Source organism: Bubalus bubalis, chromosome 19 (genome assembly GCF_019923935.1).
Source record: "Bubalus bubalis isolate 160015118507 breed Murrah chromosome 19, NDDB_SH_1, whole genome shotgun sequence".
Taxonomy (NCBI): domain Eukaryota; kingdom Metazoa; phylum Chordata; class Mammalia; order Artiodactyla; family Bovidae; genus Bubalus; species Bubalus bubalis.
Window position 1 is genome coordinate 63,890,811 of NC_059175.1, and position 20,755 is coordinate 63,911,565.

The 20,755-nt window shown below is 43.8% G+C and overlaps 1 protein-coding gene across 2 annotated transcripts in view; it reads left to right on the forward strand.

Moving 5' to 3' along the window:
* SEMA5A (semaphorin 5A) overlaps positions 1-20,755 on the forward strand; it is a 565,459-nt gene that overhangs the window by 368,886 nt on the left and 175,818 nt on the right. For both annotated transcript variants that reach the window (XM_025270715.3, XM_044932529.2), the window contains exons 7-8: positions 1,053-1,151; positions 2,965-3,178. In XM_025270715.3, the coding sequence (XP_025126500.2) occupies positions 1,053-1,151; positions 2,965-3,178 (313 nt within the window). The remainder of the gene's footprint in view (positions 1-1,052; positions 1,152-2,964; positions 3,179-20,755) is intronic.

The window sequence follows — 20,755 nt, forward strand, 5'->3', positions numbered from 1 at the left end:
CCTGTGCTTCCTTAATAGAGCGTGTGGACACCTCCATGTATTTTAATTTTGTGCCAAGGGCCTCCGTGCAGGCTTCCCTGGTGGCTCAGATGGTAAAGAGTCTGCCTGCGATGCAGGAGACCTGGGTTCGATCCCTGGGTATGGAAGATCCCCTGGAGAAGGGAATAGCAACCCACTCCAGTATTCTTGCCTGGGGAATTCCATAGACCAAGGGGCCTGGTGGACTACAGTACCTGGGGCCACAAAGAGTTGGACACGACTGAGCAAATTCCACACACAAGGGCCTAGATTGTGACTTCTTCCACAGTCTCTACCATTGAGTATCTAATCAGTAAATTCTTGCTGGCTGAATGAATAGCTTTGTAGCTGAATGTTCCTGTACTACTTTGACCATGCCCCAGATATATATGTATGTTTTGCCACCATAAAAAATATTCACTCCCTTAGCATGGGCTTTCATCCCTCATTGTTTACTTCTTATAGTTGTATTTTACTTTTTCACGAAAAAAATCAAAAATGTCTACAGATTCTTGCTGTACACAAAGCAGTTTAAGAACTTCATCTAAAACTTGCTTCGGTTGTAATCAGAGCTTCACTTGTGACCCTCGTCTTTGGAGAGCATTCACCATGCTTTTTGAAGCTCCTGGGCAAGTTTCCTAAAGTGCTGTTTCATGAGCCGCTCTAATAGTTTCCTTTATTTATTTTCCTACCATACGTCAAAGGCGATTTAGAGTTTGCACTGTTATCAGATACAACACAAAATGAAACCACATTCATCAAAAGAAGACATGTGCTTTGAGATTTTAACTGAACATGTATTAATCTTCACAAATATCCTCTATTGAGCAAGTGTGCAGACGAAGGTAAACTGTTTAAGATTTTTGTTATTTTTTGGTCAGTATCTGAGAGGAGGTTGTGTGTTGGGTTTGTAGTGGTCAATTAACTTTTAATTTATTGAACAGACGAGACATCTTCGTATTCACCTTCCTCTTGAGTTCAAGCCTCTTAATCCCTTTTCTTGTGTTTTTTTGTTGTTTGTTTTTGTTTTTCAGGAGGAATGTCAGAACTACATTCGGGTACTGTTGGTGGGTGGTGACCGGTTATTCACGTGTGGGACCAACGCTTTCACGCCTGTCTGCACCAACCGCACGGTATGGCTTCATGTGGAGTTTTGATAGATTTTAATGCCAGGAAAACCCAAACAGACTATTAAAACACCACTTTTAAAATGTATTGCTATTCTCCAAGGAGTTGCATTTTAATTCAAAGCATGTTTTGTCAAACTGAATAAAGACTTGATGTATTTTTTTTTATTATATGTTATGTAATAAGCTTGTTTAATTAAATTTAAATATTCTTTCAAGCTATTTCCACCAGCTTTTTTCTCAACAGTGACCTTAAAGATAATCCTAAACATATTTTTTCTTATCCTGCTTCATTGCAGAGATAGTGTTAAGTATTAAAAATGACCTAAAATCACAATCCAAACAAAGAAAATGCAATTTAGAAATTGGATAAGAAGCGTGTTGAAAAATTAAAGCAACCTAACAAAGAAATGGAACCCTAGGAAAAATAAAGTTATTACCCACCCTCTTTCTCTTTCTTTTAACCCATCATTATGAACAGGGGACTCTTCTGTATCCAGGTCTCATTCCTATAGAATTGCAGAGTTTTCAGAGCACATGTGTAATCTTCCTAATTTGGGATATTCATTTGCTCTTCCTCAGGGAACAAGAAATGATGAAGAAATATCATTATATTAATTTCCTGGTTACACAATTTCTCTCAAAGGCTGAATTAATCTTCCTCTTTTACTATTCATTATTTTCAAGTTAACATTCAGTTATTGGAAATAAAGACAGGAGGATGATGATGATAAGAAGTGATGCTCACAGATACAGCCCTAGGTATTGTGGCCTGTCCTACACACCTTACAACAACCCAGTCACTTCACCCTCACATCCACCTGGCCTGGTGGTTATCCTTTGGGTCATTGTTTTGTAAAAGAAGACTCTAAGGCTTAAAGACTTTAAGTAGCTTACCTGGGTCTACACGCTTGATAAGGGCTTCCCTCGTAGCTCAGATGGTAACGAATCTGCCTGCAGTGGGGGAGACCAGGGTTCAATCCCTGGGTTAGGAAAATCCGCTGGAGAAGGAAATGGCAACCCACTCCAGTATTCTTGCTTGGAGAATCCCATGCACAGAGGAGCCTGGCGGGCTACAGTCCATGGGGTCACAAAGAGTTGAATATGACTGAGCAACTAAGCACACACGAGTAAAAAGCAGGCAGGGTATCTGAGCCGCTGCCTGACCCCTCTGCTCTCTTAGCTCTCAGGTGAGAGTACAGAAGAATAGAGTGGAGATCCCCTCCTCCAGCCACCCAGAGGACTTTTCTCATTCGGTGATAGTTCAGCTTCTCAAATGCAGGAGTCCTAGGGTGGACTGCAGATCACTAAGTTGCCTCTCGGAACACTAAGATCTAAAGCCTTGGAAATTTGAGCTCCATGGTTACTAAATGTCCACCCATCCTTACCCATGAACACATTTTGGGCTAGTCTTACAACTTTGATCCACTTTTGTTGATAAACCTGTACCTAACTTCTCTTGCAGTTTGTACTTCTATAAACAGTGAAGTTGAGTTTTGTAATGTAAGTGGGCAAATTTGCATTGCCTTGTGTGTTATAAATAGAAGTCATAAATGATAGTCTTACTCTGTCTTTGGTGAGTATCCAACAGCCTGGGGTTCATTCTCACGGGATGATGAGAGATTGATTGCCAGATTCTCTGACAGTCCCCACAGCATATTCTTCTCATCAAATATGTGGATGTCTGGCCCATGCTATGAGCCCCAGAGAGTTTAGAGTATGCTTCATTTGCAAGTTGGGCAGATCTGATCCATTAACAGTGTTAAAGGGTTTTCATGGAGGGGAATCACTGACTTTTCTCTCTTGTCCTCACTCCTAGTTGAGTAACCTCACGGAGATCCATGACCAGATCAGTGGCATGGCACGCTGCCCCTACAGCCCCCAGCACAACTCCACAGCCCTGCTCACGGCCGGTGGGGAGCTCTATGCTGCCACGGCCATGGATTTCCCGGGACGCGATCCCGCCATTTACCGAAGCCTGGGCATCTTGCCCCCGCTCCGCACCGCACAGTACAACTCCAAGTGGCTCAATGGTGAGTCTTACCCTCCCACCCGGCTTCCCATCTCGCTCATCTCTGATGCCCTCTTCCTTGGTGCTCAGAAGCAAGCTGTCACAGTTTTCAAAATAAAATGATTTCCTCCTTTTCTAAAGGAATCAAAATGTAATTTGTTTTGTTCTTGGATGTAGAAAGCCATCAGAGGGCTCATTTCCAATTAGGAAGAGAAATGATCCTCTCAACACTGTAGGACATGGTAACATAGAGCTAATGCTGATATAAGCATTCATCAAACTTAAGTTGCTTTCTCCTATTATTGTTTGAAGTTCAGGAAATCTGATGTCATGTCACTTATGTCTGTAGACTCATGTGCATTCTTTCTTGACTTCTTTACTGTATCCCTAAAAAGTGAAGTTTCTAGCATTGCATGAAATTTTCAGATGACTATGTAAAAGAATGTGTTTGGCTATGCTGCTACTGCTGCTAAGTTGTTTCAGTCGTGTCCGACTCTGTGCGACCCCAGAGAGAGCAGCCCACCAGGCTCCCTCGTCCCTGGGATTCTCCAGGCAAGAGTACTGGAGTGGGCTGCCATTAGCTTGACAATGTTTTTAATTAAATTGTTTATTTTATATTGGAGTGTAGTTGATTTACAATGTTGAGTTAGCTTCAGGTATAGAACAAAGTAATTCAGTTACACATATACATATATCCATTTTTTTTCCAGACTCTTTTCCCATATAGTTTATTACAGGATACTGACTAGAGTTCCCTGTGCTATACAGTAGGTCCTAGTTGAGTATCTAGTTTACAGATGTGTGTGTGTGTGTGTGTGTGTGTGTGCTCAGTTGCTGTATGACTCCTTGCTACCCCATGGACTGTATGTAGCCCTCCAGGCTTCTCTGTTCATAGGATTTCCCAGGAAAGAACCCTGGAGTGGGTAGCTATTTCCTTCTCCAGGGGATCTTCCCATCCCAAGGATTGAACCCTGGTCTCCTGCACTGTAGGCAGATTCTGAAATGAGTGGCCATATCCTCTTTCAGGGGATTTTATACATAGTAGTGTCTGTATGTTAATCCCAAACTCCTAATTTATCCCTCCTCCCACCTTTCTCCTTTGGTAACCATAAATTTGTTTTCGAAGTCTGTGAGTCTGTTTCTGTTTTGTGAATAAGTTCATTTGTATCATTTTTTTTTTTTTTTTTTTTTTTTAGATTCCACAGGTAAGTTAACCAAAATTTTTTTTAAAGGTATCAAGTCTTAAAGCCAGGAGGTCAGGGTAGGTGTCATTGGAGTTGCTCACTTCAGTGGCTCAGGAATTAATAAGCCCCCAAGTCCTGTCACCGCTGTCTCTGCCACCCACAGTCTGTCAGGTTGGTCCACAGGCTGGCTCTGCTTATAGGTGCAAATTCACAACTACAGTTCCAAGTATGCACTCAGATATCACGATATCCAGGGGAGAACCACATCCCTTGTGTCCTTTTTTAAAGACATCAGAAACTGCCAGATTTCCTTCAGTCCTGGGCTAGAACTTGGTCACTTGCTCACTAAACGAGGGGAAAGTGATTCCAGCCTCCCAAATTGAAGTTAAAGTTGGCCATGTACTGAGACGTGCCAGCTGAAATCCAACCCTGTGAATATGCGTGCACTCATGTGTGAATATGGTGAAACACACACTAGCAAACACGATGTTGTGTATAGATATATGCACCATATGTAATCCATTCCCTCAAGCCTTTGTTTGATGGTTTGCATAAAGATGAGCTCTTATAATTGTCCTTATAACATTTACTGTTCTGAGCTTTCACGTTCTACAATGTTGTGCTGACTTCCACCCATAAAAGCTCATGATGTAGATCAAAGTTTCTAGACCTCAGCACTACTGGTGTTCAGGGCCAGATAATTCTTTGCTGGGGCAGGTGGGGGGGGTCATCCTGGTTATTGTAGGATGGTCAGCTACATCCCTGGCTTATACCGCTTAGATTCATTAACATGCCCCACCCCCTGCAACGTGACAACAAAACATTTGTTCAGAAACTTGCAAATATTCCTCAGGAAAAATATTGCCTGTTATTGAGAAATTTTGGTTTAGAATGATCATGTATGCTATTTAGGTGTATGGGGCTTCCCCAGTGGTCCAGTGGGTAAAGAATCTGCCTGCAATGCAGGAGACTGGGGTTCAATCCCTGGGTCAGGACGATCCCCTGGAGAAGTAAATGGCAACCCACTCCAATATTCTTGCCTGGAGAATCCCATGGACAGAGGAGCCTGGCGGCTTACAGTCCAAAGGGTTGCAAAGAGTTGGACATGATTGAGAGACTAAGCATAGCACAGGTACATATATAACATGAGCGTTTTGTAAAATAATACAGTCAAACCAGCCATCACAATTTGCCCTTAAAATACTCCTTTTTAGACAAAAGCATATCCTCACCCAGTTTCTTCAGCAAATTGAATGGCTCCATGTGCTTCCAAAGGGCAACGTGAATTGTTTTCCCAAACTGAAGCAGTAACCAGCTTTCCTGTATTAGCACTATTTCTGTTGAACTGGTTTCAGCTGAACCTTTTGACTCTACAGATGGTCTTCTTTCTGCTCTACACATTCATCTGTGTAGCTTAAAGTTCTTTCTTTTTGTTTGTTGATTTTTCCTGTCCAAGTAAAATTCCAGTTAAAAATCAAAATGAGTTGTTCCTCAACCACAAATATTGCATTTAGACTTTGCTGCAAGCAAAGTAAAAAGTAATTAGGAGCACAGTGTCTTTCTTTTCCCAGAAGTGACACCCTGAAGAATATCTTGGAAAAATCATTCAAATTATAGCATGAGTTATAAGCACGGTTTCTTTGTATGTATCTCTAGGCGGATCAGGAACTCCGATTCTGCTAACCCTCTGGGTGGAATCTCTTCCATCTGAAAGTCAGGTGAGGGCCTAAGTAAGGACAGTCACTGTAGGCATGCATGTCCTAAATCATAGATGACGCTATCCAACTATGGACATTGCAAATCAGCCCAAATAAATATAGTGAAGCCGCCACTTGGCTCGCAGGGTCATCATAGCCCCCATGGCACTGAATAGCCTGCCTTCCTCAGAGCGTGGTGCCCTGCCCCACCCGGAGGCCCCCACTTCCGGGCAGAGAGCCCTGAAGGTCCCAGGTTGCTGTGTGTGCAGTGGTCATTCCCTCTCTGTGTTCTCTTGGGGCACTTTGTTCTGCTGAACTCTGAGATATCGTTTCTACCTCTGGTTGGCCCTGGTTTTCTGCTCTGATTGCTCCTCCATCCAGCATGGATTCTGGTCTCTGACCCCCAGTTAGCTCTGCATCCGTTGCCCCTCGGAGCCTGGACATTTATTCTCACTGACCTAACTGGAGTCCACACTTGGCATCTGTTTGCACTTAGACCCGACGCCCTGTCTCTTTTCTTTCTGCCAAGCGCTGGAGTAATTTTCTTCCTTTACTGGAAGTTATTGCCTTACCTATTATCCCTTCTTTTTTGCCATATCCTTAAATTTCTCACGCTCTGGTGATAACCACCATCTCTTAATAAAAATGCTCGGATCTCCTCCCTTGTCAGTGAGACAAAAACAAAGAAACACAATGAAACTAAAAGCACCCTTAGTTCTGCGTGTCCAAGAAGACTGCTACTCCCTGCGTGATATTGCTTGTGTGCCTGCTCAGCCGCTTCAGTTGTGTCCAACTCTTTGCAACCCTGTTGTGTGATATTAGTGACTTAGCAGCAGCAGGGACTCATTAAATGATGCTCTTATGTTCTTCTAAGTTTTCAATTGATGGAGGATTAGGCACAGAGGTTAATAAATGACCATTAAAGAGCTGGATTTATTTGTGATAGAGCTGAGCGAATGTACTGGAAACTCTCAGAGCTGGTACCTTAAGAAAATGCAGACCATGAGCTGCTGAATGAAGAGGAGCAGCCTTCCACGTGGGGTTGGCAGGCAGCTTCCTCAGCATCAGGCTCCCATCTGGGGAAGTAAGAATCCAGGGTTTTAATTGAAGATGCAGTTTCCACAAACTCATTCAAAGTAAAATTACAAGGTGTATTACTTGCAGATCCTCGAACCTGGACACCAGGAGCTGGGAGAGGGCAGCCCTCCACCCCAGGTCACCCCAGGGGACAGAAAGCAGGGTAACAAGCACATCTGAACTAGGTCCTTTGGGCAGAGGTCATTACCTTTTCTTGGGCTCAGTGATCATTTTAAAAGGTAAGCGATGGAGACTTTGGAGGTGGAAAGTCCTGCCGTTCAATCAGTACTCACCCCTCAGGGAGCTGAATTGTCTCAGTTCTCGATTTCCTCATCTGCGAACTGGAGATAACTAGTCACTGGGGCTGGAAGTTCTGATAATAAAATCAGACCATGTAGAGAAGGCAGTGGCACCCCACTCCAGTACTCTTGCCTGGAAAATCCCATGGACTGAGGAGCCTGGTAGGCTGCAGCCCATGGGGTCGCTAAGAGTCAGACACAACTGAGCAACTTCACTTTCAATTTTCACTTTCATGCATTGGAGAAGGAAATGGAAACCCAATCCAGTGTTCTTGCCTGGAGAATCCCAGAGACGGGAGAGCCTGGTGGGCTGCTGTCTATGGGGTCGCACAGAGTCGGACATGACTGAAGTGACTTAGCAGCAGCAGCAGCAGAGATAATAAATATTAGTAGCAAATAGCTGATTATAAATAGATGTAATGACTGTGAACTCCCCAATGCCTGATACAATATCTGACTTTAGAGCCAGAGAGTTAATACTTATTGGCTGAGTGCACCTGGGGCTGTGGTTCCTGATTACTGACACCCACCGGCCTCCTGTCTCCTGTCTCTCCTGACTCTGACCCTCTGTCTCTGAGCTTTCCCTGCTCCGCTCTGGGCTAGCCTCTCCTGGCTGTCCTGTCTTGCTGCAGCCACATCCAAGTCCCCCAGGTAGATTCCTGTCACTGCCCAATCCGTGGTACCCCCAGGGGTCAACAAGACCCAAGGTCCCTGGGAGGCCATCACTCAGCTAGCAGCTGCTCACATATTATGATAGGCAGAGCTCCCGTCTTTGTTTTGGACATTTTCACTTTTTTTTTTTTTTTTTTGGCTAACATTTCTCTGTTGAGAAAGGGAAATTTTATCAGCAGGGGAGGTGTGGAGGCTGGTACCTCTGAACCATGGTCAGCAGAATTTCTGATTTCAGATCCACTGTTGTGATTAAAGTCTCTGTAGGGTAATTTGCCTGTATCTTTCCATGACTGGATTAATTAAGTCATAGAGGGGACATGCACAGGGTGACCAGCACAGCGGTCACATACATTTTTCATTTGCTTTGCCAGTCCTGTGCCAGGTGTCTTCCTTCTCGGCCTCCAGCCAGTCAACAGCCGGATACCAACCAACTCCATCTCCTCAGGCCACACCGTCAGTGGCAGTTTGGACAGTGGTGGTGTTTGTTTCATTTGTTACCTAGCATTGCTGGAACAGAGTACCACAGACTGGATAGCTTAAAACAGAAATGTGTCTTCAGAGAGTTATGAGGGTGAGAAGTCCAAGACCAAGTTGTTGGCAGCCCATGCTCTTTATGAAGACTCCAGGGGAGGACCCTTCCCCACCTCTTTGGTTCTCAGATTCCCTTGGCTTGTGGCAGCATCACTCCAGTCTTTGCCTCTGTTCATGTGGCTTCTCCCCATGGCCCCGTGTCCTCATTTGGCCATCTTCATTTCTTCATATGAGAACACCAATCGTATTGGATGTGAAAGTGAAAGCCGCTCAGTCGTGCCTGACTCTTTGCAACCCCGTGGACCATACAGTCCATGGAATTCTCCAGGCCAGAATCCTGGAGTGGGTAGCCTTTCCCTTCTCCAGGAGATCTTCCCCAACCCAGGGATCAAACCCGGGTCTCCAGCATTGCAGGCAGATTCTTTACCAGCTGAGCCACAAGGGAAACCCAAGAATACTGGAGTGGGTAGCCTTTCCCTTCTCCAGTGGATCTTCCTGACCCAGGGATCGAACCAGGGTCTCCTGCATTGCAGGTGGATTCTTTACCAACTGAGCTATCAGGGAAGTCTGTTGCATTAGGGGCCTACCTCATTCCAGTATGGCTTCACCTGTACTAATTATATCAGTCATGACCTTATTTCCAAATAAGGTCACATTTATAGATACCAGCATATCTTTGGGCCGAGGGGGGCGGGATACAATGCGACCCGTAACAGTGCCCTAAACAGGAAATACTCAAATGTTGAAATCTTAAACTTTGGTGTTCCATTTTCCAGTGACACTCTATTTCTGTGCAGCCACTAAATCCTCTGGGCACTCAGTGCCCCCATCTCAGCAGTATCCTCCTCACTCTTGGCAAACAATGTTGCCTTCTTGTTCCCAATGGGCATCAGAATTCATCGAGGAGGGCTCAGCGGACAGTCCTCTTTGCCCAGGGCCAAGCTGGCCTGCACTTCACTCCTCCTTCCGTGCTCCAGAGCACTGGTGCGGAGAGTCTGTCCACTTAAGCCTCTGCTTTATCTGCTGTGCATCTATCCTCCAGCCCACGTCTCTGGGGAAGGAGTCCCTCTCTCCTAGGCAGCATTCTGATGTGGATTTCATCTCGCATATTCTCTCTCTGAATTACTCTCTTAATGGGCTGTAGAGAAACCCTGGCAACAATGAGCACTCTGACCTTCCAGGTCAAGAGAAGTGCAAAGGATGCTCTTCAGGATGTGGGATATGTTCTATGTAGATAGAACATGAAAAGTCATGACCCTTCAGTGACCCCAGTCTCTGGGGACCCCTATGCTTCAGGGGCCCTCTTCTAGGCAAAGGGTGGCATCAGGATGATCAGGGTGATGTCCTGCCAGCCTACAGAGAGCCCTAAAGAAGGACCTGTGAAGCCTCTGATCTTCCCCATTGTTCTTGTTCAGTCACTCAGTCATGTCTGACTCTTTGCAACCCATGGACTGCAGCTCGCCAGGCTTCCAGGTCCTTCACTATCTCCCGGAGCTTGCTCTCACTCATGTCCATTAAGTCACTGATGCATCCAACCATCTTATCCTCTCTTGTCCCCTTCTCCTCCTGCCTTCAGTCTTTCCCAGCATCAGAGTCTCTTCCAGTGAGTTGGCTCTTTGTATCAAAGGACTGGAGCTTCAGCATCAGTCCTTCCAGTGAATATTCAGGGTTGATTTCCTTTAGGATGGACTGGTTGGATCTCCTTGCTGCCCCTCCCAGAGACCCAGCATCCCTTCGTGGTATAGTTTCAACAACCTGCACTGAGCAAGCTAAGTGCCCTGAGTCTAATACCAGAGTTCCAGGCACGATGTCTTCTGACACCACCAACACTAAGACTGTCCACCAATGGGTAGCCTCCCACCTGCACCTTTGCAAGACCCGCTTGGTGGCCGCGCCATCGGCTGTCAGCAGGGGCTGACGAGGAGAGGAGAGCAAAGCTGGTTGTGGCACCTTCCTGGAGTTTCGTCTTTCCTCCCTGTGTTATCTGGCTTTTCCTGCTCTTCAGCCCTGAGTCCTCTCCTCTGCCCATGTGCCTTCTAGGTGCCCTTTCAGGAGGAGCGTGAAACTCCTCCTCAATGGACTCCTTCCCACACACTGTTTACGCTGTTCTGACTTCCCCTGAGTTTTGCCTTTTCCCTAATTCCTATTATTCTGTAGTCTAGTCACAGTTGTAGTTTCCCTGAGAATTGGCGGGTCCCTTTCATTCCTTCCCCATGGTCGATGTTCAGGGTTGTATTCACCCCACAACACTGGAGCTCGTGGTCCTTCTCCTGCTCAAGACCCTCTTGAGTCCCCGTTTCAGCTGCAGAGAAAGTGGAGATGCCATTGGCCGGCCTCCACTGCCTGCCTGTCCTCACTCCTGCCCACACCTTGCTCCTTCTGCTTTAACTTCTTATATGCTGCACTCTGGCCCTGGCCCTTCCTCTCTGCCAGGGATCAGCATTATCTATGAAGGGCCAGAGAGGAAATACTTTATCGTTTGCATCCATATGGCCTTTGTTGCAGCTTTTCAATGCTGCCATTGAAGCATGAAAGCAGACATGGCCATTGTGTTCATCTATGCTGTGTGACTGCATCCATGAAATTAACAGACGTTTACTCCTTGGAAGGAAAGGTATGACCAACCTAGACAGCATATTAAAAAGCAGAGACATTACTTTGACAAAGGTCCATCTAGTCAAGGCTATGGTTTTTCCAGTGGTCATGTATGGATGTGAGAATTGGACTATAAAGAAAGCTGAGCACTGAAGAATTGATGCTTTTGAACTGTGGTGTTGGAGAAGACTCTTGAGAGTCCCTTGGACTGCAAGGAGATCCAACCAGTCCATCCTAAAGGAGATCAGTCCGGAGTGTTCACTGTAAGGACTGATGTTGAAGCTGAAACTACAATACTTTGGCCACCTGATGCGAAGAGACTCATTTGAAAAGATCCTGATTCTGGGAAAGATTGAGGGCAGGAGGAGAAGGGGACGACAGAGGATGAGATAGTTGGATAGCATCACCGACTCAGTGGACATGTGTTTGGTTAGGCTTCGGCAGTTGGTGATGGATAAGGAGGCCTGGCGTGCTGCAGTTCATGGGGTCGCAAATAGTCAGACACGACTGAGCAACTGAAATGAACTGAATACTGTGTGCTCACAAAACTTTATTTATAACCAGTGGGTAGATCTAGGCTGCGGTCTATAGGGTGCTGACCCCTGTACTATCTGGAGAACTCTTTGCCCCAGACAGTCCATGTGGGCAATGACTTTATTTCTATCTAGTCTTTGCTCTGATGTGGCTTCTAAATGGGACCTCGGCCCTGATCATCTTATTTGACATGACCCCCCTGCTTCATCTGGGGCTTCTCTGGTGGCTCAGATAGTAAAGAATCAGCCTGTACTGCAGGAGACCTGGGTTTGATCCTTGGGTCAAGAAGATCCCCTGGAGAAGGGAATGGCTGCCCACTCCAGTATTCTTGCCTGGAGAAACCCATGGACAGAGCCTGGTGGGCTACAGTCCAGGGGTCATAAAGTGTCAGACAAGACTGAGTGATTAATGCTTTCACCTTACCTCCTCCATCCAGCCCTCTTGATTCCCTCAGCTGTGTTCAACTTTGATCCTCCTTTAGTACTTGTCTCCTGTCCTCCGCTCGAATGAAGCTTCTCCGGTGTCCATTCTTATTTCCTTTGGCCACTGATGTATCCCAGATCTTTCAGCGTTAATGGGCTCATAGGAAGCACCCAATACATCACTTTTTAATAAATGAGTTAATAGATTAGTAGTTTACATCTTTGTTTTCCTCATCCATTAGTGTATGAATTCCTTGAGGGCAGCGTTTAGATGGGATCAATTTTTGTGCGCTCAGCATTTCATGTACCGCCTGAAATACAGTTGAGGCTCCATCCATATTTGTTGAATGAGTTGGAGATAAGCACATTTCATAAGCAGCAGAAATATGAATTTTGTTGTTAACAAAGGGAACATGTCATTGTTAGTTGTAACCCAGAATTTAAAACATAGAGATTTGTATATTTGAAATGGATGCAGGTCCGGACATTCAAAGAATCTTCCTTTACCACCTATTTCAACTCCCACTTTTAGCCATTATGTATTTCATCAGTTATCAAAGGCAGCATGATCGATTGGATAATGTTCTGGCAGAATTTGAAGCATTGAGTTATATGTTTGGTCGTATAAGTTTCAAAATCAGATTTTTCTCTCTGTGCCAAAATCACTCTTAAAGCAAATTTATGTGTTTAGTGCATTGAAATACTAGTCATTAATAACCCTTATTAAATGATTACTGTAAAGCAGGATAATAAATGTTTCATAGTCAGTGTTTAAAATAGAGAAGCTGTAAAACTTGCCTTTAAGAAACTGGTAATCAAATCGGGGAAATAGTCAACCCATGAAAAGGGGGTAAAATAGCATATCCAAATTAATGTTGTACAAATTGAGTTTGTGGGTTCTGAGGGAACTGCTTGCTTGCACATGAACTGAAACCTCGGAGAGAATGTGAAAAAAGAATCTATCAGTGAGCTTTATGAACTCAGCATGGACATCTCCCAGGGCATAATCTCACTGGGAACACAGCATCCTGCTTCTTTTCTTTCTTGGAGATGGCATCTGTCTCTCTCCAGGGTTCTCCCATGATTTCTGCAGCTCCCCCATTCTTTGAGAGTCCAGCCTTGACCTCACTGTGAAGGAAAACACACTTGAAATCCATAGAATCGTTTTTATGAGCTATTGTGTTTCTAGTTTAGAAAACTCTTTCTGTAACCATCGCAAGCTCTCCTGGTTTGAAATACTTTATTGATGTTACCCACATATTAAATAGACTCTTTGAGGTCTTTAAAATACAATGATTAACTTCCTAGTGATTAAAGATAATTTACTTGGAGAGAGAAAAATCCCTTCTGTGCTTAACTCTAAGGAGGAATTGTTTCTGCTTATCGTGAAGACAGGTGCTTTGTGGAGCTTGGCACTTCTTCCCGGGAGCAGACACCACTTCTTGGGGATGCAAACGTGTCTGGGATAGGGTGACCCTGTTGGGTTCCATCCTGGGGACAGTGAGATCACTTTTGGCACAATCTATAGAGTGCAGTCCCCAAAGGTGTAAATCTTCTGAGTTAGGCTCTCCCTGTACAGATGAGATTTGCTAAAGCAGAAAATTCATGAGTGGAACCAGAGTTCACAGAACAAGCAAAGCAAAGACAAGTAGGGCCTGAACATGGAGTCTGTTTGTTATAGGAGATCTGTAGTGTTTATCAAGGAAAATAAGCTTGGTAAAACCCAGAACAAAAGACATGGATGTATAGTCTGCAGCCTAGTTTTGTGATTTTATCAGACAGCATCTGGGCAAATGCTTAAAAGGGGTGTCCTTGTGAACAGTAGACTCTGTTCAGCAGTGCAGCTGAAAGACTAAACCCTGACCACTGACTCAAGAAGTTTCAACTTGTTAGGGTGATGGCATGTGGACTTAGAGCTTGGGAGCAAAGTCCTGTGACATGAGACACAGCATGACCAAATGTCATTTTCTAGTTTTCAGGCTTAATCAAGCCTATCAGAAGGCATTGTGGGCAGATGGTCTACCTTGAGGCGAATGGATATATCTTAGAAATAGTGTTGTAAATCAATTCTGATTATCTTTATAAAGTCAGAAAAGAGTTTAAATAAATGGTCTCCCTGCATATCATCTGCCTGTCTGTGCACCTGCTGGAGTCTCTGGTACATCCAATTATGATTCCATGCACAAGGAGTGGTGACGCTGACTATTTATAACTTGCCAGGTAGATGGAAGGCTCCATTTATGTGTCTTCTGGAAATCTCTGCACAACACCCCCCCACCACAAGGGAGATGGCACTGTCTCCATTTAGAGATGAGCAATCTGGGTCAGAGGAATCAGCCTCCTGAACCAGGCCCACATGGCTGATGCATGTGTGAGCTAGTAATTGAAGACAGATCCTCCTCCTTCTGTAGGCTCCCAGCCTCCCCTTTGGTTAATTGACTTCTTGGGAAACACCACCATCATGAGCTGCCCCCATCTCTCTCCAGATGTCCAGATTTTTATGCACAGGCTGTCATGGTAGCCTGTATGGTAGTCAATATGGAGACCGTGGACATGGTGGCCAGTGTTTTCTGGATTGGTGAAAACTTGAGAAAGGAGGTGGAATGAGCTGGAGTTATTAAACCCAAGGCAGAAATGCCTGTAGGATTATTTAGCACAGCCCTTTATGCATGCAGAAGTCTGGTAGGTGACAGGAAGGAACCAATTCTTGTGGTACTCTCTGAAAATAGTGGTGTGTTCTGTCCTGATCCTTGAGCACTGAGTTCCTGAAAGTTGGGCAATCATAGAATCCCTTCAGGCGAGTGTTGCAGGGTCTCTACTTGGCAATAAGGCATTTTGTCACCAAATTCAAGTTTGGCTGCTTGCCCCTAAAGAATCCAATCCTGAGAGTGACAGGTGTTGAGTGAAAGGGAAGATAGCTTTATTGAGGAAGTAAGCAGTCCTGGGGAGAAGGTGGACTCATGTCCCAAAGAACCAACTCCCCACTCCCCATGTTTTGCTTGGAGATTTTATAGGAAAAAGAGAAGGAGAAGATTGCCATGTATATGGTCAGCTCAAGGACGTTCTGCTGACTGGTGGGTGTTGAGGTAAGCTGGAGTCAACATCATTGACCTTCTGGTTCCAACTGGTCTGGGGTCTTTGTGCTTGTGGGTAGCATACAGTTAACTTCTCCCACTTGGCAGGGGTTTCAGTATCTGCAAGACAGCTCAGAGGATATATCTGAGAATATTATCTCTAGCCCTGGAGGAGGAACTAAAGGTCTTTGACTTTGCCTGATGGCTAAACTGTTATTTTGTCTGCTTAACTGTTTTCCTTTGCTTCTGCATCTTCTCATTTCTCTGATTAAGGTTATTTGTTGGCTTTTTTTTTTTTTTTACTGACAAGAGGCAGGCAGAGGACATGTGAGTAGAGGGCCTATTCTGGAAGGCCCCATAGGATCCTGCTCAGTTACATTTTGGACTTCAGTTTACATGTTTCCAGAGAGAATACTTGAATCCCACCCTTTCTCCCCCCACCAAGATATTATGAGGCCAGAGGCACCAACTGTATACACTAAGACATATAGAGACCTGCATTTAAAAAAAAATCTGCACAAAGAAGATATCTCCCATTATAGAGAACACATATACCATTTAGAAATTTGTTAGTACTTATGTAACCACTCAGGACAATGCTTTGATCTTCATTGTCCAGAAATCATAGCAGTCTCCTGATGACGGTCCTGGGTCACTCCTCACTCCTGGCATGATTATTAACATTGCTCCTCTCTCTCTCTCAAAAGATCTCCAGTTCAGATCATAAATCATGTTGTCATCCTGTTTATCAGATACTCAATTCTCTGTGTTTCAGTAAATTTGCCTCCATAATACTCTGCAAAACTTCTTGTTTTCCCAGTTTTCACTAAATAATGTTGGAACCTAGTATTTCTTCCAATCAACTTTTGCATGTTTTCTTCTTAGTGTTTAAGAAATATTTTACAGGCGCTAAAGTATTCCTAAGATCTTTGAATTAAAGTTAATACTCCAATTTAAAAACTCTTTAGGTTTTACAGTCCTGCAGGTTAAATGATTGATTCCTAAAAGAAGTAACCTGTATATTTAAAATATTTATATAATCAAGAAAAAATGAACATGATCAATAGAAGCTTTGAAAATATGAGAAATACGTAATCATGAAATTACTTATGCCTAGTTGAGCCCAGAGCTATATGATTTAGTCAGATCGTACAGGAGACTGGAAAGGCTGTCAGAGGCTTTGTGCTTCAAATTGAGTGAGCAAGCAGGATAGAGCAGGATGTCTCTGGCCCTGTGAGCCAGAGCTAGAACAGGTGGACAATAGGCAGTTGGGGGAGTTCCTGTAGACACTGAGAGAGGAAGACTGCTGGGTGAGAGTTTGGGCTCCTAGAGTACATGCTGGTGAACAGGCGGCTATTCTCATTCAGGAAGAGATAGCACATGTCTCTGTGCTACATGTTGCTCCTGCTCGAATCAGAAAATATATGTAAATAACACACTTTCAACAGGTCGCATTCCCCATGAAGAAGAAAGGAATCAAGTTTGCTGGAACCATGATTCTAGTTCTTCTGTGATGTTTTAGCAATTACTTTCTGCTGGGTTCTCAGTGAGTGAAGGACCTGGGGTTCTGAGGCTCATGTTATGATATCAGTGATCACTAAGGACATATTGGGACCACATCCCACCCCAACCTTTGCCTGACGACCACCACACACACAGGAATTTGGGGCATCAGCTTTCTCTGCAACTCTCCAGTGTCTCCCCGGTGGTGGCTGAATTACAGATTTCTCTCTGTGAATCTCTGTCTTGGCCTGGCCTTCTGTGTCAACCCTAGCTTCCTTCCATTCTTGGTCACCCTTAGGGTCTTCTCCTGGGCTACTTTCCATTCTGGGTGTGGCCTGGGGCCCAGTCCCAGCTTAAGCATCTGCCCTTTCCCTGCTCCCCTCCCTCTGATTCTTGAATTCACCTCGATGCCCTTGGCCCCCAGTGTCCTCCTCCTTATTGTGCTGACTCGTTGGTCTGTGTCTTGTTGGTTGGTTCACACTGGCCTTGAAGGTACGGGCTGTGGGATGCCCAGGGCCCCGGACAGTGGGACAGCCCCATAGCAGGTGGCAAGGAAGTGCCTGAGGATGGAGGCTCTTTAGCTGGAGTGCAAGGCTCCATCTCTAGCACAGACCCTCCACCATGTTGGTTCCAGATCTGCTGAAAGGAACACACACCCTCATTTGGTATACATAATGCAAATATTATGAAGTATGATAACTTTTTAAATAAATAAGGGCTTCCAGGGTGATGCTAGTGGTAAAGAATCCATCTGCCAGTACAAGAGATGCTAGAGTCACAGATTCTATCCCTGGGTCAGGAAGATCCTCTAGAGTAGGAAATGGCAACCCACTCAAGTATTCGTGCCTGAAGAATCCCATGGGCAGAGAAACCTGGTGGGTTATTGTCCATGGGGTAGCAAAGAGTCAGACAGGAGTGAGTGTGAGCACACACAAGTAAATACTGATGATATGTTTAACAACATGTCTGTTGCTATTAATTCATATTTTGTATGTATTTATTATTGATTTATAGATTTATTATTTATATAATATTTATACACGTATAAATATGAATTTATTTATATATGTGTATAAATATTATATAAATAATAATATATAATATTATATATTAAAATATATATAATATATTAAAATAAAATATAATAAATAAATCACTTCATGGGAAATAGATGGGGAAACAGTGGAAACAGTGGCAGACTTTATTTTTTGGGGCTCCAAAATCATTGTAAATGGTGACTGCAGCCATGAAATTAAAAGACGCTTATTCCTTGGAAGAAAAGTTATGACCAACCTAGATAGCATATTGAAAAGCAGAGACATTACTTTGCCAACAAAGGTCTGTCTAGTCAAGGCTATAGTTTTTCCAGTGGTCATGTATGGATGCGAGAGTTGGACTGTGAAGAAGGCTGAGCGCCGAAGAATTGATGCTTTTGAACTGTGGTGTTGGAGAAGACTCTTGAGAGTCCCTTGGAGTGCAAGGAGATCCAACCAGTCCATTCTGAAGGAGATCAGCCCTGGGATTTCTTTGGAAGGACTGATGCTAAAGCTGAAGCTCCAGTACTTAGGCCACCTCATGCGAAGAGTTGACTCATTGGAAAAGACTCTGATGCTGGGAGGGATTGGGGGCAAGAGGAGAAGGGGATGACAGAGGATGAGATGGCTGGATGGCATCACTGACTCGATGGACGTGAGTCTGAGTGAACTCCGGGAGTTGGTGATGGACAGGGAGGCCTGGCGTGCTGCGATTCATGGGGTCGCAAAGAGTCGGACACGACTGAGTGACTGATCTAATCTGATAAATATGAATATATGTAAATGGTGATCTATAGTTTGATGATTAGCAACCAAGTGATAGGCATGTGGCAGGCATCACCCTTGACTTTCACAATAATACTGTTGTTGTTGTTCAGGCGCTAAGTCATGTCCAACACAATGATACTAAGTATCGGGTATTGTTATCACCATTCTAAGGGGCTTCCCAGGTTGCTCAGTGGGTAAAGAATCTTCCTGCAATGGGGGAGATGCAGGCAGATAAGAGTTTGATCCCCAGGTTGGGAAGCTCCCTGGAGGAGGGTATGGTAAACCACTCCAGTATTCATGCCTGGAGAATGACAGAGGAGCCTGGTGGGCTACAGGCCAGAGGGTCACAAAGAATCAGACACGACTGAAGCGACTGAGCACACATTCTAAATGGGGGAAACTGAGAACTTGTGCTGTTACATAATCTGGCCAAGTTCTTACTGCCAGTAGGTGGAAGTATTGAGCCATGTATACATACACCTCAATCCTATACTTATGCATGTCACACACTCAAAACATACACACACAAACATGTATATCTATCCATCTATCTATATCTACTGATCTATCGATCGATCTACCTAGTCTTTTCCTAGAAATCTTAAGGAAAGAATTTTAGTATGTCAATGTCTTTTAAACCACTTTTTACTTAATTAAATTTTAGTTTAATTATCAAATCTTGATAAACACATAGATGAAGTTAGCTTTACTTTGGAACCCTCTGCTGCACATTTCCATGTAGCTGTGATAGGGAAACAATCTTCAAAAGAAAGAGAGGACCTGAAAATCTAGGAATATGCACAGAAATGATATAGGTGGTAACTGATATCAAAAAATTATAGAACTGAAACCTCTGTCTCACTGAATGTCATGTCTAAATATTGTTTCCATTAGCTCCTTTATTTTTGTGAAGTGGCTGGCTATTTTAAGAACTCAACCTGGCTTTATTTATGTTTCTCAAAGTCTGATCACCTTTAATATATGCATGTTTGATTACTCATTTTCATTATGTGAAGTTCTACTTATTGTTGTTAAAATTTGTGTCTGACTCTTTGTGACCCCATGGACTTCAGCATGCCTGGCTCCTCTTTCTCCCACTATCTCTGGGAATTTGCTCAAATCAATGTCCATTGAGTCAGCGATGCTATCTAACCATCTCCCTCTGTCATCCCCTTCTCCTCTTGCCCTCAATCTTTCCCAGCATCAGGGTCTTTTCCAATGAGTCGACTCTTTGCATCAGGTGGCCAAAGTATTGGAGCTTCTGCCTCAGCATCAGTCTTTCCAATGAATATTCAGAGTTGATTTCCTTAGAGTTGAGTGGCTTGATCTCCCTGCATCCAAGGGACTCTCAAGAGTCTTCTCCAGCACCACAATTCAAAAACATCAATTCTTCAGAAGGTCTACTAAATACAAATTATTCACAAGGAAATCATCAAATAAAAATTATAGCCTTCATTTATTGGGAGGGTATTTTGTATCAGCCTTTTTCTTTCCTAGGCTGAATAGTTGTTCAGGATGAAGGAACATTCTGGATGTCAGTGTTCAGCCCAGGGTTTTACGCCTGCTAGACATTTTCTAGTCTGCCTTTCCTTTTGATTGCAAAAAAATTAAAACTTTGATAGATTTTTATTCTCGTAAGATTTTTATAGAGTTGGAAAATCAGAATTCCTCCCTGTCTTTAATGTCCATTCTCATCGGTTTAGACAAATATTTCTATATCAAGAGGCTCTCAGTGGTCCAGTCAGTCATTAGATTGGACCACTGAGCCTGGCGCCCCTCCAGACTGGTGCAATAGGCTATGGAGCAGAGAGAAGACCAAGTGCAAGGATCCATCTGGCAGTTTAGAGTTTGGTTGTACATGGTCAGAAATCCCTCAAAAATATTGATGCTTTTGCCCTTCTTACAACTCAAGTTTATTTATATTGCTTGGGTCCCTACTCAGTGTTCGCATCTTCATGGCCACTATTATGTCAGTAAATGTGCAAAATAAAAGTGCTTATATCATGAAACATAATTCCTCTTTTAACATATTTTGTAGAATACTCTGTAATCTGGTACTCGATATGTTTTACAAACATGAGGGGAAAAAAACAGCTTCTCCATGCATATATTTGATAATAAGCTGACAAATACTTGTGTCTGTTTTTATTCTGAATTAGCAAAACTTCTATTCATTTGTAGCTTGATAATGATGACGAATAAAAGACCT